The following is a 27,116-nucleotide window of genomic DNA, read 5'->3' as shown; positions in this document are numbered from 1 at the left end:
AACCACGGGTAGGTGGTATACAATTATGGATGGACTGCCGAGTGCCGACACAGAGGTAGCTACAGCCGTGGACTACCGTACTGTACTGTGTCTGCTGCTAATATAGACTGGATGATAATGAGATGTAGTATGTATAAAGAAGAAAGAAAAAAAAAAACCACGGGTAGGTGGTATACAATTATGGATGGACTGCCGAGTGCCGACACAGAGGTAGCTACAGCCGTGGACTACCGTACTGTACTGTGTCTGCTGCTAATATAGACTGGTTGATAATGAGATGTAGTATGTATAAAGAAGAAAGAAAGAAAAAACCACGGGTAGGTGGTATACAATTATGGATGGACTGCCGAGTGCCGACACAGAGGTAGCTACAGCCGTGGACTACCGTACTGTACTGTGTCTGCTGCTAATATAGACTGGATGATAATGAGATGTAGTATGTATAAAGAAGAAAGAAAAAAAAAAACCACGGGTAGGTGGTATACAATTATGGATGGACTGCCGAGTGCCGACACAGAGGTAGCTACAGCCGTGAACTACCGTACTGTGTCTGCTGCTAGTAGACTGGATGATAAATAATGATATAAAAAATATATATATATCACTACTGCAGCCGGACAGGTATATATTATATAATGACGGACCTGCTGGAGTGGACACTGTCTGTCAGCAGAATGTGTTTTTTAATTTTTATAGAATAAAAAAACACCACACAAGTCACACGACGAGTGTACTTTTTCAGGCAGACATTCAATCACAATATACTATACTGGTGTTCAGTGTGGTCAGGTCACTGGTCACAGTGGTCAGTCACACTGGCAGTGGCACTCTGGCAGCAAAAGTGTGCACTGTTTAATATGTACTCCTGGCTCCTGCTATAACCTATAACTGCTCCCCAGTCTCCCCCACAATTAAGCTGTGTGAGCACAGTCAGATATTATACATAGATGATGCAGCACACTGGGCTGAGCACAGATATGGTATGTGAGTGTGACTGAGTCACTGTGTATCGTTTTTTTCAGGCAGAGAACAAGAACAGAACGGATTATTAAATAATAATAAATTATAAAACTGCACTGGTGGTCAGGTCACTGGTCATCAGTCACTAGTATAACTCCTCCTAAGCTCCAGTAAGTAAATGAAGTGTCTCACTCTCACTCTCCTATTTATTTTAATTTCTAAACGGAGAGGACGCCAGCCACGTCCTCTCCCTATCAATCTCAATGCACGTGTGAAAATGGCCGCGACGCGCGGCTCCTTATATAGAATCCGAGTCTCGCGATAGAATCCGAGCCTCGCGAGAATCCGACAGCGTGATGATGACGTTCGGGCGCGCTCGGGTTAACCGAGCAAGGCGGGAAGATCCGAGTCGCTCGGACCCGTGTAAAAAAACATGAAGTTCGGGCGGGTTCGGATTCAGAGAAACCGAACCCGCTCATCTCTAATATATATACACACACACACACACACACACACACACACACACACACACACACACAGTAAATATTTATATTAACATCTGTTAATATTTCATCCCTTTCATATGTAATTCGATTAAAATGTGATTTGACTTATTAGATTTGGATTTTACCCATACCTAGACCACGTAAAATAGCAGCCATGAGACCTAAACTACTTGAAAAGGTATAGTTAGAATCTGATTGGTTGTTATTTATTAACATTTATTTTTATAGTGAGAGCATATTCTGTTCTGCTTTACAATTGTTATACACAAAGCCTCTTTTTTTTTTTTCGACACACTTCTACATAATGCACCACCTATATTTCTCAAGGCGATCTCAGAAGGACATTAGATTGTGTGTTTTTCAGGTGCCTTTAATCTGCCAGTTATCATAGCAATCTGTGTTCATGTTAAACTTATTTCCGTACTGACTTTTCAGATCTATGTAATCAGTGCAGCTGAGCCCCGTCTGCCACTACAGCTGGAAGATGCAATGCGGCCTGAAGGCGAGGGTGAAGAGGTGAGGAACCTTTTATTTCAATCAATTCATTGTACGAAATAGGGTCCTTTTATTTTCCTGATTGACATTCACCTGACCAAGCTCAACCATAGCTGACCTAAACTGTGCCTTTATCCATGAAGAAACATTTTTATCTGCAAGGTTTATGTTAGTGACTCAATGTCTTCCCTCATAAACTGTAATAAGAGCTTGCAATGTCTTTATGCCGTTGACTGATGAAATTTACATATCCGCTGCACATAATTAGGCTCTGCCTTATTAATTGTTCTGGCCTTTGATTGGTTGCATTTGACAATGTGACCAAAATCATGTGAAATTAAGCTTTAAATAGTTTAACCTACAACCCGCTATAGGCCTATTTGCTCATTGGGTATGGTATGCCGGCAATCGGGACCACGGCGAGCGTACTTTCCCGCAGCACACTGCCATCCCTAACAGAGCCAGAAGAATGAAGAGTGGTGAGTACTAAGCCGGCGTCCCGGTTAGCAGGTCGCCAGCCATTATGGTGGCATGAGGGTACGGAGACGCACGGCTTCTAAACAGGGCGGACTGCGTCGCCCTCTGTGTACGGACACAGACACTGAACAGCGGACACAGTACCCAGACTGGCAACAAAGCCATAAAAGGAGTCTGTCTCCATTTTATGCAAATAGACACATACAGACAGTATTAAAAAGAGTGGGAAGACTGTGCGCCATTGAAGGGGCGGGGCTTCACTATGAGCGGATCCAGCAGCTCACCAGTGCCATTTTCCCTCTGCAGCTGAGTGACTGGGCCGTGATTATTAGTGTACTCCCTAATCTAGGTACTTAGTCTGCGACCCGGCTAAGCTTAGCATTAGCGTTAAGGCAGCAGTGTGCTGGTTCCATACTCCCTCTGTGTCTCCCTGGAAGGGCTCTTTGTGGGTTAATTGTGCATTTAACCTTTTCGTGTGTGTGTGTGTGTGTGTGTGTGTGTGTGTGTGTGTGTGTTGTCACTGTTACAGTATGTCAGGCAAAGAGTGTTTCATGTAAGGCACATTGTTCCTCTTCTCCAGGGGGTTCACTAGATTGTACTCAGTGTAGTATCCCTTCCCAGGCTAGTGGGGCAGAACCAGCATGGCTGGACTCCATTAGGGGAATGATTTCCACAATCTCTACTAAGTTATCTCGGAATGAGAAAGAGATGCGATACATAAGACAATCTATGACTGAGTTTATGAAAAGAGACTCAGTACCCGAAAAAGCATCTCAGTCCCCTGCCATTTGTCCGTAGAAACAGAATTTGTCCCATGTCCTGCAGTCTGACTCTGATGAAGACCGGTCAGAAATGGAGGAGGGTGGGGTGGACTCAGAGGTGGGGAAGAGTACTCTGTCGCAGGGAATAGAGGGTATCAGAGAAGTTCTGAATATCCCTGATAAGGTGACAGAGGAGAGTGAGGAATCTTATTTTAATATAAAAAAGAAATCCCCAGCCACTTTTCCTGTGTCAAAGGAACTAAATACCCTGTTTGAAGAACCGTGGGTTAATCCTGATAGGAAATTTGAAATCCCTAAACGGTTGTTATCATCTTTCCTTTCCCTCCTGAGGGTAGGAAAAAATGGGAGAATCCACCGATAGTGGATGCATCAGTCTCCAGGCTCTCACAAAAAATTGTATTGCCTGTCCCGGGTGCAGCCTCCCTAAAAGACGTGGCTGATCGTAAAATTGAGAATACGCTCAAATCTTTGTATACAACTGCTGGGGTGGCCCATAGACCCACTATAGCATGTGGGTGGATTACGAGAGCCATTGCTAAATGGTCTGGTAACCTGATTGAAGGGTTAGACACCTTGCCTCAGGAGGAGGTTATCTTGTTCCTGCAACATATACAGTACTCTGCGAACTTTATGGTGTAAGCCATAAAAGAAATAGGCTTGCTTAATGCATGTACTACAGCTGTGGCAGTGTCGGCACGCAGGAACTTATGGCTACGCCAGTGGACTGCGGACGCGGACTCCAGGAAAGGCGTGGAAGGCCTACCCTTCACAGGCGAGGCCTTATTTTGAGATGAACTAGACAAATGGATCTCCAAGGCTACTGCGGGTAAGTCCACATACCTTCCCTCTGCAGCTACCCCAGCTAGGAAGGCCTACTCAGTACCCAATTTACAGTCCTTTTCGGACGTCCAAGTTTTGAGGCAAGGCCAGAGGTCCTTCTACTGACACCAGAGGTGCTAGAGGTAAACCAGCAACTGCTGGTACACAGGAACAGGGCTCAGGCTCTGCTTCTCAAAACCTTCAGCATGACGGTGCACCTTGATGCGGGTGGGAGCCGGGCTAAAATTCTTCAGTCACATCTAGACAAGAACGTGCCAGGATCCCTGGGTCATAGACCTTATATCCCAGGGCTACAGACTGGCGTTCCAGGAGCTCCCACCTCACAGATTCTACAAATCAGGCTTACCAGTTTCACAAGAGGCAAGTATAACTTTACAGGACGCCATTAAAAAAACTGGTACAGACCCAGGTCATTGTTCCAGTTCCACCTCACCTACTAAACAAAGGTTACTATTCCAGTTTGTTTTTAGTACCGAAACTGGACGGTTCGGTAAGACCGATTTTGAACCTCAAGTCATTAAAGCCATACTTATGAGTGTTCAGATTCAAAATGGAGTCTCTGAGAGCGGTGATCTCAGGTCTGGAGGAGGGGGAATTCCTAGTGTCCCTGCATATGAAGGATGCGTACCTTCACATCCCGATCTAGCCGCCTCATCAGGCTTATCTATGGTTTGCTCTGCAGGTCTACCAGTTCCAGGCCCTGCCATTTGGTCTCTCCACGGCATCGAGGGTGTTCACCAAAGTGATGGCAGATATGACGTTCCTTCTCCACAAACGAGGAGTAAACATAATTCCGTGCCTAGACGATCTTCTGATAAAGGCACCGTCCAGGGAGCAGTTGTTGGAGAGCATTGGTCTCTTAACCAGATTACTCCTGGGTCACGGGTGGATTCTGAATCTGCCAAAATCTCACCTAGAATCAACGCATACACCTTCTAGGGAAAATGGTGGCCTCTTATGAGGCGATTCAGTACAGAAGGTTTCATGCGAGGCCTTTCTAATTGGATCTGTTGGACAAATGGTCCGGATCGCATCTTTACATGCACCAGGGGATTCAGCTGTCGCCAAAAGCCAGGATATCCTTACTGTGGTGGCTACAAACTTCTCACCTAGTCGAGGGTCGGAGGTTCGGATTTCAGAATTGTGTTCTACTAACCACAGACGCAAGTCTCCGAGGTTGGGGCGCAGTCACCCAAGGGATACAGTTTCAGGGAAGATGGTCAGATCTGGAGAGCCATCTACAATGCTTTTCTGCAGGCCTTGTATCTTCAGAATCAGGCCATTCAGGTCCAGTCGGACAATGTGACAGCGGTGACGTACATCAACCGACAGGGCGGAACGAAAAGCGGAGCCGCAATGTCAGAGGAGGTGTCAAGAATTCTCCTCTGGGTGGAAAAACACGCCGTGGTGTTGTCGGCGGTCTTCATTCCGGAAGTGGACAACTGGGAAGCAGACTTCCTCAGCAGACACGACCTGCACTCGGGGGAGTGGGGCCTTCACCCGGGGGTGTTCCAGTGGCTGTGGCGTTACCCACAGATCGACATGATGGCTTCTCGACTCAGCAAGAAGCTCAAGCGATATTGTTCCATGTTGAGAGACCATCAGGCAGTGGCAGTGGTCACCCTGACAACTCTGTGGGTTTACCAGCTGCTGTACGTTTTTCTTCCACTTCCTCTGATCCCAAGAATTCTAAAAAGAATAAAAAGGGAAAAGGTTGGGGGGGCATGGAGTAGCACTCACATTGTGCAGCTCTCCAGCCACTTCATCCTGTAATTATATCCTGTACCCCCCTCTGGGTCCAACTTTGCAGCCACCGATTTATGAGTGCCCCCTGCCCCCCCTGGAGCGAATTTGTACCTGCTGCCGCTGTCCCTGGAAGTCCGGGAGCTCTGGACGCCAGCGGGCCCTGATCCGTGCCGGGAGCTGCTGCCTCGTGCAGGGACTGGAAACTCTGCTCCTGTCCCGCTCGCTGCGGCCGTCCGGAGCGCCGGGGGATTGAGGGTGCCGTGCTCTCCTCTGTCGCCCCGCTGGTCTTCTGTGAGGTCCGGGGGGAGCCGCGGGTGGAGCTCCCTGTGCTGTCTCCTCTGCTGCGGGGACGCGCTGCCCGCGACACCGGAAGTGCGGCTCCGCTGTCCGCCGCTGCCTGCACCAGCCAGCCGGGACACATTTGCGGGGCCTGCAGTTATATGTGAGTCGCCCCTACACCTGTGGGAGAAGTCTGGAGGGGTGTAGGGTCACTCTGAATATCTGTGGTGCAACTGCCCTGGCGGCCATTTTCTGGACTCCCTCTGCTATACTGTGACCCAGGTGCTGGGGAAGCTCTTCAGCACTGTGGGGGAGATTGACCCTTGGGGCCTGCACTGCAATGGATGAGTGGACACTGGGATGCATATGACCCTCTCCCCCCTTCTGCTTTAATCCTCGAGCTCGCTGACGGGGTGGTGCTGGGAATTGATTTTATACGTCCTGCGGCTCTGGTTGGGAGTGATAGTCCCTGCTCCCCTGCTGAAGTGGGTGGTCACTTTGCATTATATCCAGAGACTGTGGCCCTGCTGGCTATTTATACATATCTATAGTTTGTCTGACGCCCGTTTGCCGGTTGGGGTGGGCACCCCCCCTCTCTTTGCCTAAATTTGCTTTGATATTCCCTGCGGACCGGAAGGACCAACACCGTGCTGTCCAAAATGGTGAAGGGTCGCCAGACCGGCGCGGCGGCGGGAGCGATGGATAAGTTTGTTCGTGACCAGGGCCCCCAGCAGCGGAGAGGGGAGAATACAAGATCCGAGGCATCGCCCCCATCTCCTGCTTACAGCTCCGTCTCCTCTGACCCTCCAGATGCTGCACTGCAGAGAGTTCTGGACGCGGTAACTGCCAGTGAAGTGCGTCTGGCTGATAAAATCGGGCAAGTGCAGTCCGACCTCTCCATTATTCATCAGGACCTTCAGCGGGTGAGAGAGAGAGTGGGAGAAGCGGAGACCCGTATTTCCAATATTGAAGATTCCGTCGGCCCGCTGGGTCGCCGCACTGATGCTTTGGAATCTCAGATGAATGATGTGCGCAAAAAGCTTACGGATGTGGAAGGGCGTCTGAGGCGCAATAACGTCCGCTTCATTGGCCTGCCTGAGAAAGAAGAAGGCTCCGCTTCCGAAGAGTTTCTCATAAAATGGCTCCGTGATTCTTTCGGATCTGAGGAATTCTCGCCTTATTTCACTGTTGAACGGGCCCATAGAGTTCCAATGCGCCCGCTGCCACCGGGGGCTCCACCCCGTACCTTTATTGCTAAGTTCCTCCATTTCCGTGACCGGGACACAATTCTGAGGCTGGCTCGTACTAAGGGCCCTTTGAAATGGAATGGATCGCCAATATCGGTATTTCTGGATTTTGCGGTGGATGTACAAAAAGATAGGGCTCAGTTTCTACCTGTCAAGAGGAGGCTCCGTGAACTTGACCTGCCGTATGCCATGCTCTTCCCATCCAGACTGCGGGTAGTGGCGGATGGGGAAACAAAGTTTTTCACGACTCCTCGTGAGTCCATGGTGTGGCTGGACAGACGATTCCCGGCGAGACGTGCCCTTGCGGATTAGTGACTATCCGGCTGATCCTGGAGGCTGATTCTCTCCTGTTCTCCTTTTTTAGTTACTCATTTTGTCTATTTTAGATACATGTGCTAGTTATTGCGAGGCGATAGGATGCGGGAATGTTTGATTGCTGTTAATGCTTCCTTTAGCCCCCACTACATTGGTCTCGCAGTTCAGACAGGATATATGTTTATTCTTTAAGTCAGCCATGCTATCCTTGGTATGCTTTTGTTTATGACTATACTTGGGGGTTTTTGTTCTTTTTTCCTTGTTCTACTTTCGGTCTCTGTGTGGGAGGCGGGGGGGGGGGGGAGAATGTTATATATTTGGCCTGATATGGGTGGTTTCATGATATCCGAGTATGTTTTATTTTGGGTATTAGATGGACCTAGGGGGCGGGTCTTTATGATCCCCCCTCATTTGTTTTTGTTTTCGAGGGGGGGGGAATGGTTGGTGGCTGGGAGCTACCTCCTAATTTTCTTTTTTCCTAGTTGTTCTCTATTCCCGACAGTCATTACATTCTTGGCCCCGATTAAGGAGTGTTTGCACTGGTCGATGGTGCGACAAAGTTTGTTTTATTTTTATTTTTAGGTATGTATACTCAGTTCTGGGATCCAGGTATGCTGCATGTTGGGGGTGGTATACAGGGAGGGGGGTGGGGGAAGATGTTGGGTTATATTTACTTTTTGAGCGGAAATGTATGTTGTGAAAGTACATGGTTTGCTACTGTGCAGTATAAGCAATGGTGTCTGGTTACTGAATCTGTACGTGGCGGGGCTGGCCGGCCGCGGGGTGATGCATCTATTATACTTTGAAGAGACCCTGGGTGGGATGGGCATACCACTCTATGCACACGTCTGCCTCACGTGGGCTTTCGGTCCTTATTAGGCGGACCGTCCCCTTTGTAATGGAATCTATACAAACGGATCCTTGGGGGAGATATGTGTTTTTGAAATGTAGATTATTTTATGTCCCTGTCCTCCTGCTAGCTGTTTATGTGCCCTCTCCATACTCTCCCGATGTTCTTAAGAAGGTTGCTGGGTTCATGGCCTTATCCCCCGGGATGTCTGTTATTTGCCTCGGGGACTTCAATAATGTGCTAGATGTGGTAAAGGATAGGCTCTCTATGTCTCCGTCTGCTGCATGTCCTGGGAGATCTGGTTTTGCAAATGTGGTGTCGGGGTTGGGCCTGGTCGATCCGTGGAGACTGAGACACCCTTCTCTTAAACAATACTCGTGTTTCTCACACTCTCACTCTTCGTTCTCTAGGATTGACCTGGCCCTCCTCTCGAGCGACATGGCTCCCCGCGTCGGTAATATTAGATATGAGACTAGGGGTATATCAGACCACTCCCCTTTAACCTTTAATTTAGACTTTAATTGCGATAGGGGCTAAGCTGTGTGGAAATTTAACCCATTTTGGCTTGTTCACATGGGGGACGGCTCTGATCTGGTGGCCGCATGGCGGGAGTTCTTTGAGCTGAATAGTGCCGACCAGGCTATCTCTAATTTATGGGACACATTTAAGGCCTTTTTACGGGGGAGTTTGATTAAACGGGTGTCTGATTTGAAATCCTTCTATAAGCGAAGGGAGGCTGAGTTGGAGGTCCGGAGTGTCGCTGCAGAGCTGCAATACTTGCAAGATTCTTTGAACAGTTCCAGGTTAGCCTGGCTGTCGGCTCAGAGGGAATGGAGAGATTACCTAATGGAAAAGACTCAGCATAGACTCCTTTTCTCATCCCATACCTTTTACGCTACTGGGGACAGGCCGGGGACATACCTGGCCTCTTTGGCTCGGGGAGACAGACCTACTAGTGGAGATTGTGAGCGCTGAAGGTGTTCACCTGACCCAGACTCCACAAATGACGGCTGAATTTGTATCCTTCTATAGCCGCTTGTATGAATCTAAATTGGATTGTACCTCATCGCAATTGAACGATTATTTAGACGGTGTCTGCTTCCCCACCCTATCCTGTGAGGCTTGTGACCTTTTGGAGGCGCCTATTTCCCCCGATGAAGTTAGGGCAGCGATTGAGGCCTCCCCTAGTGGTAAAGCCCCGGGCTCGGATGGAATACCCTCTGAGGTCTATAAGCATAACTTGGTTTTTTTTTTGTCCCGCGCCTACTTGAGTTATACGGCCAGATTTTTACGCAGGAGTCTCTCCCCCCGTCTATGGCGGAGGCAGTGATTGTGGTTCTCCCTAAGCCTGACAAGGATCTTAGGAAAGTGGAGTCCTACCGTCCTATATCCCTCCTACCCACTGATATTAAAATTTTGGCTAAGGTGTTGGCTAGCAGATTAAATACAGTTATTTCTCACATTATACACCCGGATCAGACGGGATTTATGCCCAATAAATCGACCTCCATTAATCTCAGACGTCTGTTTACTCACCTACAAGTCCCCCGGGCGGACCCTTCCTCCTCCATAGTCGTTTCGTTGGATGCCACTAAGGCTTTTGACTCTGTGGAGTGGGAGTATTTATGGGAAGTTATGCGTAGATTTGGTATTGGCCCGAATTTTATTAAATATGTTCGGCTGATGTATTCCTCTCCCTCGGCAAGGGTGGCGGTTAATGGTTTCGTATCTCACTCCTTTCCCTTATCTAGAGGCACGCAACAGGGTTGTCCCTTGTCCCCTACCCTGTTTGCTATGGCTATCGAACCCCTTGCGTGTCTTCTGAGAGCAGATGCGGGAATCTATGGACTTAAAATGGGCGCTCGGGAGGACAGGGTGGCCCTATATGCTGATGACGTTCTGATGTTTGTGGATCGCTATGCTGAGTCTATGCCTAGGATCTTGGAAATTATTGTTGGGTTCGGGCGATACTCTGGTCTCCTGATTAACTGGGAGAAATCCTTTATTGTCCCACTTAGGGGCGAAGTCCCTGCCTCCCCGTTGGTGGCTCTTCCATTGAGGTGGGTGGAATCCTTCAAATATTTGGGTGTCTAATGACCCTCAAAAATTTTCTTCTCTTAATATTACCCCTCAAATAATGTATCTCCGCGGCCGGGTGCAGACGTGGGGTAAGTTGCCTTTAACGGTCACGGGGAGGGTTAATATGGTTAAAATGGTCTTCCAGCCCAAACTTCTCTGTCTTGCAGCAATCTCCTGTTTATATTCCACAGAAGGTTTTTAAACAAATAGATGGGTTGCTTTCCTCCCTGGTGTGGGCCAGTAAACGAGCACGTTTAAGACTAGATACCATGACCAGATCACGAGAAATGGGGGGTCTGGCCCTCCCCAACTTCCGTTTCTACTATTACGCGGTGCAACTGACTCATATCTGGGAGTGGGTTAATGAACTCGATGCCCTGGCTCTGCACTCGCTGATGCTGCACCATGACTATCCGGGGGGCTCCCCACTACAGCTACTCTTTTGTGGTAGCGTTAAAATGTCCACATTACCACTTATTAAGCAATCCCTTCTAATATGGAAAATGGTGCACTCTGTGATGCGGGGCCATGGCGTTGATCCTGACACCCCACTGGATAACATATACGGGTTACCGGAACTGTCTCATCTTCAGGTCCGAGAAGTTTGGGGAAAATGGGGAGTATCATCCTTGGGACATTTATATAGTGATGGGATTCTTAACTCATTCCAACAACTTCAGCGCGCACACAACATTCCCTCAAGGTTCTTCTTTCAATTCCTACAGTTGAGACACGCGTTGGCAGCCCAGTTCCCAAATGGCCCTCCAGTCCTGGCTGACTCCTCGGTTAAATTAATGTTGCAAACGCTAGACTCGGGACATTTAGTCTCTAGGATATATGGTCGTATCCTGCAAATGCATCACAATGACCCTCTTACGGCTCTTCGGGGTAGATGGGAGTCAGATGTGGGTATGCTATCGGACGATGCATGGAATACTGCTATGGGAGCCCATCGGATCTCCACTTCCTCTGTTAGATACCAGCAAATACAACTATACATTCTGCACAGGGTGTATATGACCCCGGTGAGGTTAGCGCATATTGGGGGTTCCCACAGCTCGCAATGCCCTAGGTGTGGAGCTGTGGATGCAGATTTCTGGCACTTACTGTGGTTGTGCCCTGGCGTGTCTTTGTTTTGGACGGCTGTTATACGTATCCTGTGTGATACAGGTATTCCCTCCTTCGTATGTACTCCCGCGCTCTGTACACTGCTGATTGTGGATGAGGAAGCTTTAGATCCGCCTAGTTGGCGATATGTTATTAATTTATGCGCCTTAGCTAGGGTTTGTATTGCCCGGCTATGGCTGGCTAGTGAGGCCCCGGCATCTAGGGCGTGGATATCCCTGGTCAACGAAACAATTGCGCATGAAAAATTTGTGTTTCTGGCTAGGAAGGTGGAGAGGAAATGGTCCACAATATGGGGCAGATGGATGGACTCTAAATATTACAAAGATAGGTAATGACTAGACCTGTATTCTTCCCCGTGTATCAGACTGGGACGTTGTGGGAGGAGGTGGGCACCCCCGCGGCCGGTCTTGCCTTGCTATGATATATGTAACATACTGTGCCAATTCTGCTATGCTTATGAATATAATGGAAGTGTTATGCTTAGGTTATGTTGAACTAGGACACCGTTGCTTTGTGATTATATGAGAAATAATATCTATTGGATGTATTATATGCTGTATACATGTACTGCTGTTTCTACACATATTGTGTGTGGGTAATTTATGTGTGTTGTTTGTGTGAAGTGTTAAAGCAAAATTGAAAAACTTCAATAAAAAAACATTGAATTTAAAAAAAAAAGGGAAAAGGTTCAAGCAATGCTCATTGCTCCAGACTGGTCACGAAGGGACTGCTATGCGGATCTTCTCGAGATGCTGATCGAAGATCCGTGTCCTCTACCTCTTCGAGGGGATCTTCTGCAAAAGGGCCCATTCGTTTATCAAGACTTACCACGGCTACGTTTAACGGCATGGAAGTTGAATAGCTGATCCTAGCCAAAAGAGGGATTCCTGACGAGGTCATCCCGACTGTGATCCAAGCCAGAAAGGGGGTAACGTCTAAACATTACCATCGTATCTTGGAGATAGATGTCTCTTGGTGTGAAAGCAGACAATCTTCTGTGGTGGAATTTGATCTAGGACATTTCCTGCTTTTCCTGCAGTCTGGAGTGGATGTGGGCCTACCCCAAGGCTCCATAAAAGTCCAGATTTCGGCCTTGTCTATTTTCTTTCAGAAATAATTGGCTTCTCTCTTTGAGGTCCAGACGTACTTGAAAGGTGTTTTGCACATTCAGCCTCACTTTGTGCCTCCCACGGCACCTTGGGATCTCAATTTGGTGCTGCAGTTCCTCCAATCGGACTGGTTTGAACCGATACAGGAGGTAGACATGAAGTATCACACTGTTGGCCTTGGCTTCAGCAAGGCGTGTGTCAGAAATGGGGGCGTTGTCTCACAAGAGCCCCTATTTGATTTTCCATGAGGACAGAGCTGAACTCAGTTGGTGTCCGCATTTCACATCAACCAATCTATAGTGGTTCCGGTTGTTACGGACACCACGGCTACTTTCAAGTCTTTGAATGTTTTAAGGGCTTTGAAGGTATATGTGAAGCGGACTGCTCGTTTCAGGAAATCGCACTCATTGTTCATTCTTTATGATCCCAATATGATTGGGTGTCCTGCTTCAAAACAGTCCATTGCACGTTGAATCCAGCATGCTTATTTCACGGCAGGTTTGCCGATTCCAAAATCTGTACAGGTAGGTCGGTGGGTTCTTCTTGGGCGGCTGCCCGGGGTGTCTTGGCTTTACAGCTCTGCCGAGCAGCTACTTGGTCAGGTTCGAACACGTTTGCCAAGTTTTTACAAGTTCGATACTTTAGCTTCTGAGGACCTTCAGTTTGGTCAATCAGTTCTGCAGGAACCTCCGCACTCTCCCACCCTGTTTGAGAGCTTTGGTACATCCCCATGGTACTAAATGGATTCCCATTATCCCCTAGGACGTAAGAGAAAATAGGATTTTAATTACCTACCGGTAAATCCTTTTCTTATCGGTACTTACAAGAGAGGACCAGAAGCAGGGATTAACACACAATCTCAACAAAGATATTGTCCCATTATTAGGTGAGGAGGTAGTCTGTGACCGATGGAAAAAAAAAATAAAGATTAATAAGTCACATGGTCCCAAAGGATTTCACCCAAGGGTTCTCATAAAGCTTCACTCTGAACTAGCAAGACCGCTATTTTTGATTTTCAATGACTCGCTTGCATCAGGCATGGTCCCCAAAGACTGGCATATAGCAAAAGTAGTGGCGATATTCAAAAAGGGAACTAAAGATGAACCGGGTAATTATAGACCAGTTAGTCTTACATCTATATTGGGGAAAGTACTGGAAGGTATTCTAAGGGATAGTATACAGAAGTTCCTTTAAGCCAATAAGGTTATTAATAGGAACCAACATGGATTTTTGAAGGATAAATCATGTCAAACAAACTTACTAGGCTTTTATGAAACAGTTAGTGCGAACCTTGATCAGGATAAGGAGGTGGATGTAATCTTTTTAGACTTTGCTAAAGCTTTCGACACAGTATCGCACATGAGACTTCTCTCTAAGTTACAAGAACTAGATCTAGGGAGCACAATATGCACTTGGGTCAGAAATTGGTTAGATAATAGGGAGCAGCGCATTGTGGTAAATGGAACTTTTTCAAATTGGGCTGAAGTATGAAGTGGTCTGCCACAAGGGTCTGTACTTGGACCACTATTGTTCAACATTTTCGTTAAAGATCTAGCAGTAGATCTAGAAAGCATGGTGTCAATTTTTGCAGACGATACCAAATTGTGTAAGGATATAAATACGGAGGGGGATGCTGATTCTCTTCAGAACGACTTCGTTAAACTGGAAGCATGGGCAGCAAAATGGAGAATGAGCTTCAATACAGATAAGTGTAAGGTAATGCACTTTAGTAGCAGGAACAAAAATAACACCTACATACTAAATGGGGTAAAATTAGGGGATTCTGTACTGGAAAAAGACTTGGGTGTTCAAAGACAGGTGTTCACATAGATAGCAAACTAAGCAGCAGTACCGAAAGTAGGATTGCCGCAAAGAAGGCTAACAAGGTATTAGCATGCCTAAAGCGGGGAATTGATGCAAGGGATGAGAGTGTTATACTCCCATTATATAAATCACTAGTGAGGCCACATCTTGAATACTGTGCACAAGTTTGGGCACCATAATACAAAAAGGATATCTTGGAACTAGAAAAGGTTCAGAGGCAAGCGACCAAACTAATTAAGGAGATGGAGATGCTGGAATACGAGGAAAGGCTTGCAAGGCTAGTCATGTTTACACTGGAAAAGAGGAGACTAGGAGGGGACATGATCAACATTTACAAATATATAAGGGGACAATACACAGCTTGCGGGGGATCTGTTTTTGGTAAGATCAACATAAAGGACACGTGGACACCAGCTTAGGTTAGAGGAGAGGAGATTTCGCACACAGATGAAAAGGTTTCTTCACAGTAAGGACAATACGTGTGTGGAATACCCTGCCTGAGAGAGTAGTTATGGCGGACTTGGACAACACTTTTGAGAATGGGTTAGATAAATTCCTAATGGATAAGGATATACAGGGTTATGGTGCGTAGTCAGGCACTATAGTTTTTTTTTTTTTTAAAAAGAGAGGAATAAACACAACGGCCGATATTAGCAACAGACAAAATTAGTCCTAAAAATAATAGAGCGTAGGAAACCACAAATAGGTTGAACTCGATGGACAAATTGTCTTTTTTCAACATCAGAAACTATGTTACTATGTTACTCCTGCTCTGCCCCCAGGGATGGACTCCCCTGTCTGTTGTACTGACTTCAGGCAAGTTGAACGGAAGTTGTTATGCTGCATAACTCTGCAGCCTGTGCATCTCCTGTTGACACTGACATATTTACAATATAGAGAAGCGTTTTTCCTGTCAACGCAAGAGGTTCCCGTGTAAACATGCCTCCGACATTGCTTCTGACTTTCTGACACTATTTATAGACATTGTATCGTTTTATTGCAGATTTTCTATATGTCTATGCCTAGCGAACCGAACTTTTGCTATAGCGAGCAATGTTTCTTGAAAATGTTCTCGAATAAATGTGTAACATAAATGATTTTATCTTACAAAATGTAATGTTTATCTTTATGTCCACAAGTCAGAGGGTTCTCAGGATTGTGTTTTTTTTTTTAAAATGTGTTTACAAATGCGTAAAATCTGCATTTTGGAAGCTTATGTCTATGACCAAGCTGGAAGTTTTTATCAACCCTACAGATGTGCTAACACATGTAGTTAAATGCACAAAAAAAGTAAGTGCCATCTGATCTTATAAACAGATTTTTAGGTTTAAAACCATTTATATTCACTTAGAAATAAAAGATAATGCGACAGGTAACATGCATAAGGAATAAAATGTATTCTAATTCTTATGTCGGGACAGCTAGTTTTGAGGATGTCATATGGCCACACGCATGGTGACTTGATGTGACATTTAGAATAAAGTCAAGCAAATGACATTGATTGGCAGGTCCAATCTGAAAAGAAGAGGTGCGCAGAGCAGCCAAATGCACATTATCTTGGCAAGTGAATGGCCGAATCATTGCACACTAATGGCAGATTGCCTCGCATATCCATCCATTGCTGAATACAGCATGCATGGGCAGCTTATCTGCGTCTGATGGCTATAATTGTCTTATCAGGGCAGATTCAATTACCAATGGTGTTATTACTTCGCACGGGAGTTTCTGATTTTCACGGCTGTAAATATAACTTGGTGTTAAAAATTTGGTAAATCTATAGAGATGTAAATTTGGGATGTCTTAATGTAAGTAAATATTAATCCATGGTTCTTGGCGTTACCCGAGGAGCACCCGTAGCAGATTTGGTGAAAAGTGATAGGACCGTTTTGTAGTTCATTAAATTCTACACATTGTAGGTGCAATCCAAATTTTGATCCGATTGTCTGTTTGGTCATTGTCGTTCACACAACGCAGGCCACGCATCGGTAATGACGTCATTATGTCAACCCCCATTTCATCCCCTTAGGGGAGATTTATTAAAACTCTAATTACGTAGTTTTCCTATTTCCCACCTGCAGAATATCTATGTTAAATTTCAGCTTCCTAACATGTTCGTCAGTGAGTAAGGGCTTTCGCATTTATTTACAGTGCATCTGGAAAGTATTCATAGCGCTTCACTTTTTACACATGTTATGTTACAGCCTTATTCCAAACTGGAATAAATGAATTCAATACCCCATAATGACAACGTGAAAAAAGTTTTTTTGAGATTTTTGCTAATTTATTAAAAATATAAAACTAAGAAATCACATGTACTTAAGTATTCACAGCCTTTGCTCAATACTTTGTTGATGCACCTTTGGCAGCAATTACAGCCTCAAGTCTTTTTGGATGTGATCTTTGGGCAGTTTCACCCATTCCTTTTTGGAGCACCTCTCAAACTCCATCAGGTTGTATGTGAAGTGTCAGTGCACAGCCATTTTCAGATCTCTCCAGAGATTTTCAATCGGATTCAAGTCTGGGCTCTGGCTAGGCCACTCAAGGACATTTATAGAGTTGTCCTGAAGCCACTCCTTTGATATCTTGGCTGTGTGCTTAGGGTCATTGTCCTGCTGAAAGATGAACTGTCGCCCCAGTCTGAGGTCAAGAGCGCTCTATGGTGGTCATTCCGAGTTGATTGCTCGCTAGCAGTTTTTAGCAGCCGTGCAAACGCTATGCGACCTCCCACTGGGAGTGTATTTTAGCTTAGCAGAAGTGCGAACGAAAGGATCGCAGAGCGGCTACAAAGTTTTTCTTTGTGCAGTTTTAGAGTAGCTCAAAACCTACTCAGCACTTGCGATCACTTCAGACTGTTCAGTTCCTGTTTTGACGTCACAAACACGCCCTGCGTTCACCCAGCCACGCCTGCGTTTTTCTTGGCACGCCTGTGTTTTTCTGAACACTCCCTGAAAACGGTCAGTTGCCACCCAGAAACGCCCACTTCATGTCAATCACTCTGCGGCAAGCAGTGCGACTGAAAAGCATCGCTAGACCCTGTGAAACTACATCGTTCATTGTAATAGTATGCCGTGCGTGCGCATTGCGCCGCAGTGCCTTTTTTTGCCTTTTCTCTAACGTCCTAAGTGGATGCTGGGGACTCCGTCAGGACCATGGGGAATAGCGGCTCCGCAGGAGACAGGGCACAAAAAGTAAAAGCTTTTGGACCTAGGTGGTGTGCACTGGCTCCTCCCCCTATGACCCTCCTCCAAGCCTCAGTTAGATCTTTGTGCCCGGCCGAGAAGGGTGCAATCTAGGTGGCTCTCCTGAGCTGCTTAGAAGTAAAAGTATACTTAGGTTTTTTTATTTTCAGTGAGTCCTGCTGGCAACAGGCTCACTGCAGCGTGGGACTAAGGGGAGAAGAAGCGAACTCACCTGCGTGCAGAGTGGATTGGGCTTCTTGGCTACTGGACATTAGCTCCAGAGGGACGATCACAGGCCCAGCCATGGATGGGTCCCGGAGCCGCGCCGCCGGCCCCCTTACAGATGCTGAAGCAAGAAGAGGTCCATAAATCGGCGGCAGAAGACTTTCCTGTCTTCATAAGGTAGCGCACAGCATTGCAGCTGTGCGCCATTGCTCCCAGCACACTTCGGTCACTGAGGGTGCAGGGCGCTGGGGGGGGGGCGCCCTGGGAAGCAATGAATTTACCTTATTTGGCAAAAAATACATCACATATAGCTCCTGGGCTATATGGATGTATTTAACCCCTGCCAGTTTTCCAGAAAAAAGCGGGAGAAGAGCCCGCCGAGAAGGGGGCTGGGCCTATCTCCTCAGCACACAGCGCCATTTTTCCCACACAGCTCCGCTGGTAGGAAGGCTCCCAGAATCTCCCCTGCATCCTGCACTACAGAAACAGGGTAAAAAAGAGAGGGGGGCACTTATTTGGCAAAATAACAGATATAAGCAGCTATAAGGGATAGACACTTATTGTAAGGTTGTCCCTATACATATATAGCGCTCTGGTGTGTGCTGGCAAACTCTCCCTCTGTCTCCCCAAGGGGCTAAGTGGGGTCCTGTCCTCTATCAGAGCATTCCCTGTGTGTGTGCTGGGTGTCGGTACGTGTGTGTCGACATGTATGAGGAGGAAAATGATGTGGAGGCGGAGCAATTGCCTATAATGGTGATGTAACCCCCTAGGGAGTCGACACCTGAATGGATGGCCGTAATTAAGGAATTACGTGACAGTGTCGGCACGTTACAAAAAACTGTTGACGACATGAGACAGCCGGCAGCTCAGTTAGTGCCTGTCCAGGCGTCTCAAACACCGTCAGGGGCTATAAAACGCCCGTTACCTCAGTGGGTCGACACGGACCCAGACACAGACACTGACTCCAGTGTCGACGGTGAAGAAACAAACGTATTTTCCAGTAGGGCCACACGTTACATGATCACGGCAATGAAGGAGGTTTTGCACATCTCTGATACTGCAAGTACCACGAAAAGGGGTATTATGTGGGGTGTGAAAAAACTACCCGTAGTTTTTCCTGAATCAGATGAATTGAATGAAGTGTGTGATGAAGCGTGGGTTACCCCCGACAAAAAACTGCTAATTTCTAAAAAATTATTGGCACTATATCCCTTCCCACCAGAGGTTAGGGCTCGTTGGGAAACACCCCCTAGGGTAGATAAGGCGCTCACACGCTTATCAAAACAAGTGGCGTTACCGTCTCCAGAAACGGCCGCCCTTAAAGAGCCAGCAGATAGGAGGCTGGAAAATATCCTTAAAAGTATATACACACATACTGGTGTTATACTGCGACCAGCAATCGCCTCAGCCTGGATGTGCAGTGCTGGGGTGGCGTGGTCGGACTCCCTGACTGAGAATATTGATACCCTGGATAGGGACAGTATTTTATTGACTATTGAGCAATTAAAAGATGCATTTTTATATATGCGAGATGCACAGAGAGATATTTGCACTCTGGCATCAAGAGTAAGTGCGCTGTCCATTTCTGCCAGAAGAGGGTTATGGACGCGACAGTGGTCAGGTGATGCGGATTCAAAACGGCACATGGAGGTATTGCCGTATAAAGGGGAGGAGTTATTTGGGGTCGGTCTATCAGACCTGGTAACCACGGCAACGGCTGGGAAATCCACATTTTTACCTCAAGTCACCTCTCAACAGAAAAAGACACCGTCTTTTCAGCATCAGTCCTTTCGTTCCCATAAAGGCAAGCGGACAAAAGGACAGTCATATCTGCCCCGGGGTAGAGGAAGGGGAAAAAGACTGCAGCAGACAGCTTCTTCCCAAGAACAGAAGCCCTCTTCCGCTTCTGCCAAGTCCTCAGCATGACGCTGGGTCCTTACAAGCAGACTCAGGTACGGTGGGAGGTCGTCTCAGAAATTTCAGCGCGCAGTGGGCTCACTCGCAAGTGAACCCCTGGATCCTGCAAGTAGTATCTCAGGGGTACAAATTGGAATTCGAGACGTCTCCCCCTCGCCGGTTCCTGAAGTCTGCTTTACCAATAGCTCCCTCCGACAGGGAGGCGGTATTGGGAGCCATTCACAAGCTGTACTCCCAACAGGTGATAATAAAAGTACCCCTCCTACAACAAGGGAAGGGATATTACTCCACACTGTTTGTGGTACCGAAACCAGACGGTTCGGTGAGACCGATTTTAAATCTAAAATCTTTGAACACTTATATCAAAAGGTTCAAATTCAAGATGGAATCACTCAGAGCAGTGATAGCGAACCTGGAAGAAGGGGACTATATGGTGTCTCTGGACATCAAGGATGCCTATCTCCATGTCCCGATTTGCCCTTCTCACCAAGGGTATCTCAGGTTCGTAATACAGAACTGTCATTATCAGTTTCAGACGCTGCCGTTTGGATTGTCCACGGCACCCCGGGTCTTTACCAAGGTAATGGCCGAAATGATGATTCTTCTTCGAAGAAAAGGCGTATTAATTATCCCTTACTTGGACGATCTCCTAATAAGGGCAAGGTCCAGAGAACAGTTAGAAGTCGGAGTAGCACTATCTCAAGAAGTACTACAACAGCACGGGTGGATTTTAAATATTCCAAAATCGCAGCTGATTCCGACGACACGTCTGCTGTTCCTAGGGATGATTCTGGACACAGTCCAGGAAAAGGTGTTTCTCCCGGAGGAGAAAGCCAGGGAGTTATCCGAGCTAGTCAGGAACCTCCTAAAACCAGGAAAGGTGTCAGTGCATCAATGCACAAGGGTCCTGGGAAAAATGGTGGCTTCTTACGAAGCGATTCCATTCGGCAGATTCCACGCAAGAATTTTTCAGTGGGATCTGCTGGACAAATGGTCCGGATCGCATCTTCAGATGCATCAGAAAATAACCCTGTCTCCAAGGACAAGGGTATCTCTTCTGTGGTGGCTGCAAAGTGCTCATCTCCTAGAGGGCCGCAGATTCGGCATTCAGGACTGGATCCTGGTGACCACGGATGCCAGCCTGAGAGGCTGGGGAGCAGTCACACAAGGAAGAAACTTCCAGGGAGTGTGGTCAAGCCTGGAGACTTCACTTCACATAAATATACTGGAACTAAGGGCAATTTACAATGCTCTAAGCCTAGCAAAGCCTCTGCTTCAGGGTCAGCCGGTGTTGATCCAGTCGGACAACATCACAGCAGTCGCCCACATAAACAGGCAGGGCGGCACAAGAAGCAGGAGGGCAATGACAGAAGCTGCAAGGATTCTGCAATGGGCGGAAAATCATGTGATAGCACTGTCAGCAGTGTTCATTCCGGGAGTGGACAACTGGGAAGCAGACTTCCTCAGCAGACACGACCTACACCCGGGAGAGTGGGGACTTCATCCGGAAGTCTTCCTCATGATTGTGAACCGTTGGGAAAAACCAAAGGTGGACATGATGGCGTCACGCCTCAACAAAAAACTAGACAGGTATTGCGCCAGGTCAAGAGACCCGCAGGCAATAGCTGTGGACGCTCTGGTAACACCTTGGGTGTTCCAGTCGGTGTATGTGTTCCCTCCTCTGCCTCTCTTACCCAAGGTACTGAGAATTATAAGACGGAGAGGAGTAAGAACTATACTAGTGGCTCCGGATTGGCCAAGAAGGACTTGGTACCCGGAACTTCAAGAGATGCTCACAGAGGACCCGTGGCCTCTGCCGCTAAGAAGGGACCTGCTTCAGCAGGGACCCTGTCTGTTCCAAGACTTACCGCGGCTGCGTTTGACGGCATGGCGGTTGAACGCCGGATTCTGAAGGAAAAAGGCATTCCAGATGAAGTTATTCCTACCCTGATTAAAGCTAGGAAGGATGTAACCGCACAGCATTATCACCGTATTTGGCGAAAATATGTTGCGTGGTGCGAGACCAAGAAGGCCCCGACAGAGGAATTTCAACTAGGTCGTTTCCTACATTTCCTGCAAACAGGACTGTCCATGGGCCTAAAGTTAGGGTCCATTAAGGTTCAAATTTCGGCCTTGTCGATTTTCTTTCAGAGAGAATTGGCTTCATTTCCTGAAGTTCAGACTTTTGTAAAAGGGGTACTGCATATACAGCCTCCCTTTGTGCCCCCAGTGGCACCTTGGGATCTCAATGTAGTTTTGGGATTCCTAAAATCACATTGGTTTGAGCCACTTGCCACGGTGGAATTAAAATATCTCACATGGAAAGTGGTAATGTTGTTGGCCCTGGCTTCTGCCAGGCGAGTATCTGAATTGGCGGCTTTATCCTATAAAAGCCCTTACCTGATATTTCATTCGGATAGGGCGGAATTGAGGACTCGTCCTCAATTTCTTCCTAAGGTGGTTTCAGCGTTTCACCTAAACCAACCTATTGTGGTGCCTGCGGCTACTAGGGACTTGGAGGACTCCAAGTTGCTGGACGTAGTCAGGGCCCTGAAAATATATGTTTCCAGGACGGCTGGAGTCAGGAAATCTGACTCGCTGTTTATCCTGTATGCACCCAACAAGCTGGGTGCTCCTGCTTCTAAGCAGACTATTGCGCGTTGGATTTGTAGTACAATTCAGCTTGCACATTCTGTGGCAGGCCTGCCACAGCCAAAATCTGTAAAAGCCCATTCCACAAGGAAAGTGGGCTCATCTTGGGCGGCTGCCCGAGGGGTCTCGGCTTTACAACTTTGCCGAGCAGCTACTTGGTCAGGGGCAAACACGTTTGCTAAATTCTACAAATTTGATACCCTGGCTGAGGAGGACCTGGAGTTCTCTCATTCGGTGCTGCAGAGTCATCCGCACTCTCCCGCCCGTTTGGGAGCTTTGGTATAATCCCCATGGTCCTGACGGAGTCCCCAGCATCCACTTAGGACGTTAGAGAAAATAAGATTTTACTCACCGATAAATCTATTTCTCGTAGTCCGTAGTGGATGCTGGGCGCCCATCCCAAGTGCGGATTGTTTGCAATACTGGAACATAGTTATTGTTAACAAAATCGGGTTTTTGTTGTAGTGAGCCATCTTTTCAGAGGCTCCTCTGTTATCATACTGTTAACTGGGTTCAGATCACAAGTTGTACGGTGTGATTGGTGTGGCTGGTATGAGTCTTACCCGGGATTCAAAATCCTTCCTTATTGTGTATGCTCGTCCGGGCACAGTATCCTAACTGAGGCTTGGAGGAGGGTCATAGGGGGAGGAGCCAGTGCACACCACCTAGGTCCAAAAGCTTTTACTTTTTGTGCCCTGTCTCCTGCGGAGCCGCTATTCCCCATGGTCCTGACGGAGTCCCCAGCATCCACTACGGACTACGAGAAATAGATTTATCGGTGAGTAAAATCTTATTTTTTTGCCTTATCGCTGCACAGCGAACGAATGCAGCTAGCGAACAACTCGGAATGACCTCCTATAGCAGGTTTTCATCCAGGATGTCTCTGTACATTGCTGCATTCATCTTTTCCTCTATCCTGACTAGTCTCCCAGTTCCTGCCACTGAAAAACATCCCCACAGAATGATGCTGCCACCACCATGCTTCACTGTAGGGATGATATGGTCTGGTGATGAGCGATGCCTGGTTTCCTCCAAACATGATGCCTAGCATCCACGCCAAAGAATTCAATCTTTGTCTCCTTAGACCAGATAATTTTGTTTCTCATTGTCTGAGAGTCCTTCAGGTGCATTAAATGATGTTACGGATAGGAAAATAGATGCTTTTTAAAAAAAAAACATTTTCTCCTTGCCTGGGGCAATTGTAAGACCAGCCATGGCTTCATGAGTGCTGCTGGATATTTCTTTCTGTGTGGAGACAGATTTCTGTCCAACGGAGGGCACTGCAGCAAGTTCAGTGCCATAATCCACCAAGGAGCGCTGGGTGAACTATACATACATACGTACGTACGTACGTACGTACGTACGTACGTACGTACGTACATACCTACAGTACCTACCTACATACATTTATGTAGGGCTCTTTCTCCAAAAGGTCTTAAGGCGCTTTTTAGTAAATTTCCCCACACGGTAAAAACTACTGGTAGTGCGCATTAACCCATGCATTCCACGGTACGTGCCGGATTCTCTGAGTTACTGCAAGCTTAACGCACAAGGTAGCAACCCTTAGTTGAATCTTTCAGGGATGAAAACCCCACAGCTAATTGAATCTGTCCCATAGTGTAAATCAAGGTAGGCTTACTGTTAAGGACCAAGTACATTATTTCTAAAGTTATCGCTTGGTTCTCTTTTTTAGAACACATTTTATTATTTGTAACTAGGTACTCTTTGCTATAACTTTTAGTAATATGGTCATAAATTTTATATATCGCCACATGTTTACAACAGTTTTAATAGTTTATTATTATTATTATTATTATTATTATTATTATTATCATCATTATTGTTATATGCTGCCAAGATCTATTAAACAACAGACACATTTATTCTGGTCTGTACTGTATGTTGCTCAGCAGGATAGTGTGGCTGGTCCCTAGGAGTATTGACTCAATTCTGTATGTATTATGTTACTTTGCCTGATGTTTTGTGTATGTTTTCTTTGTTTTGTTTTCCTGCTTTAGGAAGGAAGAGCTACTGTAAACCAGGATACTCGGCTGGACAATAGAGTCATTGATTTAAGGGTAAGGATTGAATTCCAGTGCACGCAGATCTCAGTCCTTTTTTTATTCTACGTCTCTGACAAACAAACTTCCACTACAGTAGTTAATAGACCTCAGGACAGTCCTGCACATCGTGTCACCTCCTTCAGTGGAAGAAGCAACATTTTGGGGGTGAACCAATGTTCATGAGAAAGCGGGCTGTCTTTGCACTAGGAACACAGGACATTGCTGAAAGTGCCTCAAAGATTCCATTAGCGCTTAGTGATGACATGGGTTCAGCCAACAACATGGCTGCAGCCATTGGGGCAGATGTATTAACCTGGACAAGGTATAAGGAAGTGATAAACAAGTGATAAGTGCAAGGTGATAAACACACCAGCCAGTCAGCTCCTAACTGTCAATTTACATATTGGAGTTGATTGGCTGGTGCGTTTATCACCTTGCACTTATCACTGGTTTATCACTTCCTTATGCCTTGTCCAGGTTAATACATCTGCCCCAGTGTGTGCAGACACCAGTGCACTTTGGGGCTGGAACATGCTTTAGAGGCACATTAATACTGTAGCCAAACAGGTATGGTGTGTGCTGCCTCTTTCTGGTAACATTTAGCAAACTCACAGACTAGTTGATTTTATTATGTCACTAGGACAAATAGCATAGAGAGAGGATCTTTAGTTGTTGTGCTTTGTCTGTGATCACAGACTGATCTACAGTAACACTAAAGGACAGGCTGGCTACTTGGCTAAATCTCCTCATCATGAGACCCTTTGCTTAGTCACCAAGGAAGTAATTGTGCAATCTTTCCTCAACAATCCTTTTGTTTTTCCTGGTGAACATACTATAATTTATAATCGGCATGATCTATAAGTTGGCCAAATGAAATATATGTTGGTACTTAAAAACGAAATGAATAAAAAAGTAATAATAATAATATGAAAATAATGCATTTAGGGCCTAATTCAGACCTAATTGCAGCAGCAAATGTGTTAGCTAATGGGCAAAACCATGTGCACTGCAGGGGTGGCAGATATAACGTGCAGAGAGAGTTAATGGGGGTACACACCTAGAGATGTGTGCTGAGCGATCTATCACAGACCGCTCAGCACACATTTGCCCCCCCCCCACCCACTCGGCGCGCAATGTGTGCTGAAGTGAGCGACCTGCTAGATTGAGCCTGCATGCTCAATCTAGCACCGGCGATAGCCGCTGGGGGGCATACACACGACAGGTCCGTGCTTAAAATCTAAACAATCTAGTCAGATTGCTTAGATTTTAAACACGGATCTCTCCGTGTGTACCCCCCTTTACTCTCTCTGCACATGGTTTTGCCCATTAGCTAACAGATTTGTTTTGCGATCAGGTTTGATTTAAGCCCTTAGTCCGACATTTAAGGGCTTGAATCTGAGTAGGACCCAAAGGCCTGTTTTTGTGCATAAAATAAGTGTTTTCTATTGTGCACACAAACACACATACTGCTGCGTCCATTGGACATTTTCTTGCCAAATCACACACTGAAAACATATGCAGATTACAGTACATGCATGTGGGTTTTGTGTTTGAGTGCTTGCAATTGCTCTCTACATAGATGTGGACACAGCCACAGATACATTTATCAGGAGGCATGTCTGTTATGGGTCCTATTCCTCTGAAACAAATATTAATTCTGCTGAGGATCCTCATTTGTAGAGACCCTTGCTGTATTTAAAATAAGCACTTAAATAAATGTCATGAAAGCCCTCTCTTTAAAAGTGATCCAAGCCCATCGTCCATATATGTATTACTTTGGAATGACTTTAACCTGTGTGGTGGTGGCACTACCAAGATGGGGAGGGTTCAGCCTTAGCTGCTTGCAGTAGTAGTGTGCCTTATGAAGTGGTGGTGTTTTTTGTTTACTGGAAAATCAGATGTCTTTATAGGGTATTCTTTGTTAATTTTAGGTGGCAAATCAGCCCTTTTATTAGTTTACAACTATTGTTAATACTTCTGTGTGCTACACCTTTTTATTTTTTACACTTTTTTTTTTATTATAAAAGTTACTGTCAGGTTGAATGAGTGTGGGTATTTTGCTAATGGAGGAGGACAGGGCATTATGTATGATCATCTGCTCTGTCTGGTAATCTTAAAGTAAGTAGACGCTGTAATAATGGAACTATGGGGGTCATTCCGAGTTGCTCGCTCGCTAGCTGCTTTTAGCAGCATTGCACACGCTAGTCCGTCGCCCTCTGGGAGTGTATCTTAGCATAGCAGAATAGCGAACGAAAGATTAGCAGAACTGTTACTAAATAATTCTTTGCAGTTTCTGAGTAGCTCCGGACCTACTCACAGATTGCGATCAGCTCAGTCCGTTTAGTTCCTGGTTTGACGTCACAAACGCCCTGCGTTCGGCCAACCACTCCCCCGTTTCTCCAGATACTCCCGCGTTTTTCCCTGACACGCCTGCGTTTTTTAG

At 46.4% G+C, this 27,116-nt stretch overlaps 1 protein-coding gene across 1 annotated transcript in view; it reads left to right on the top strand.

The window, feature by feature from the left end:
• The window catches only part of DARS1 (aspartyl-tRNA synthetase 1), a 311,292-nt gene that overhangs the window by 213,348 nt on the left and 70,828 nt on the right, over window positions 1–27,116 (top strand). Inside the window, exons 8-9 of the mRNA XM_063933716.1 lie at window positions 1,902–1,982; window positions 24,629–24,688. Coding sequence (XP_063789786.1) covers window positions 1,902–1,982; window positions 24,629–24,688 — 141 coding nt within the window. The remainder of the gene's footprint in view (window positions 1–1,901; window positions 1,983–24,628; window positions 24,689–27,116) is intronic.

Source organism: Pseudophryne corroboree, chromosome 7 (assembly GCF_028390025.1).
Source record: "Pseudophryne corroboree isolate aPseCor3 chromosome 7, aPseCor3.hap2, whole genome shotgun sequence".
Taxonomy (NCBI): Eukaryota; Metazoa; Chordata; class Amphibia; order Anura; family Myobatrachidae; genus Pseudophryne; species Pseudophryne corroboree.
This window is presented reverse-complemented; position numbering and strand designations above follow the sequence as displayed.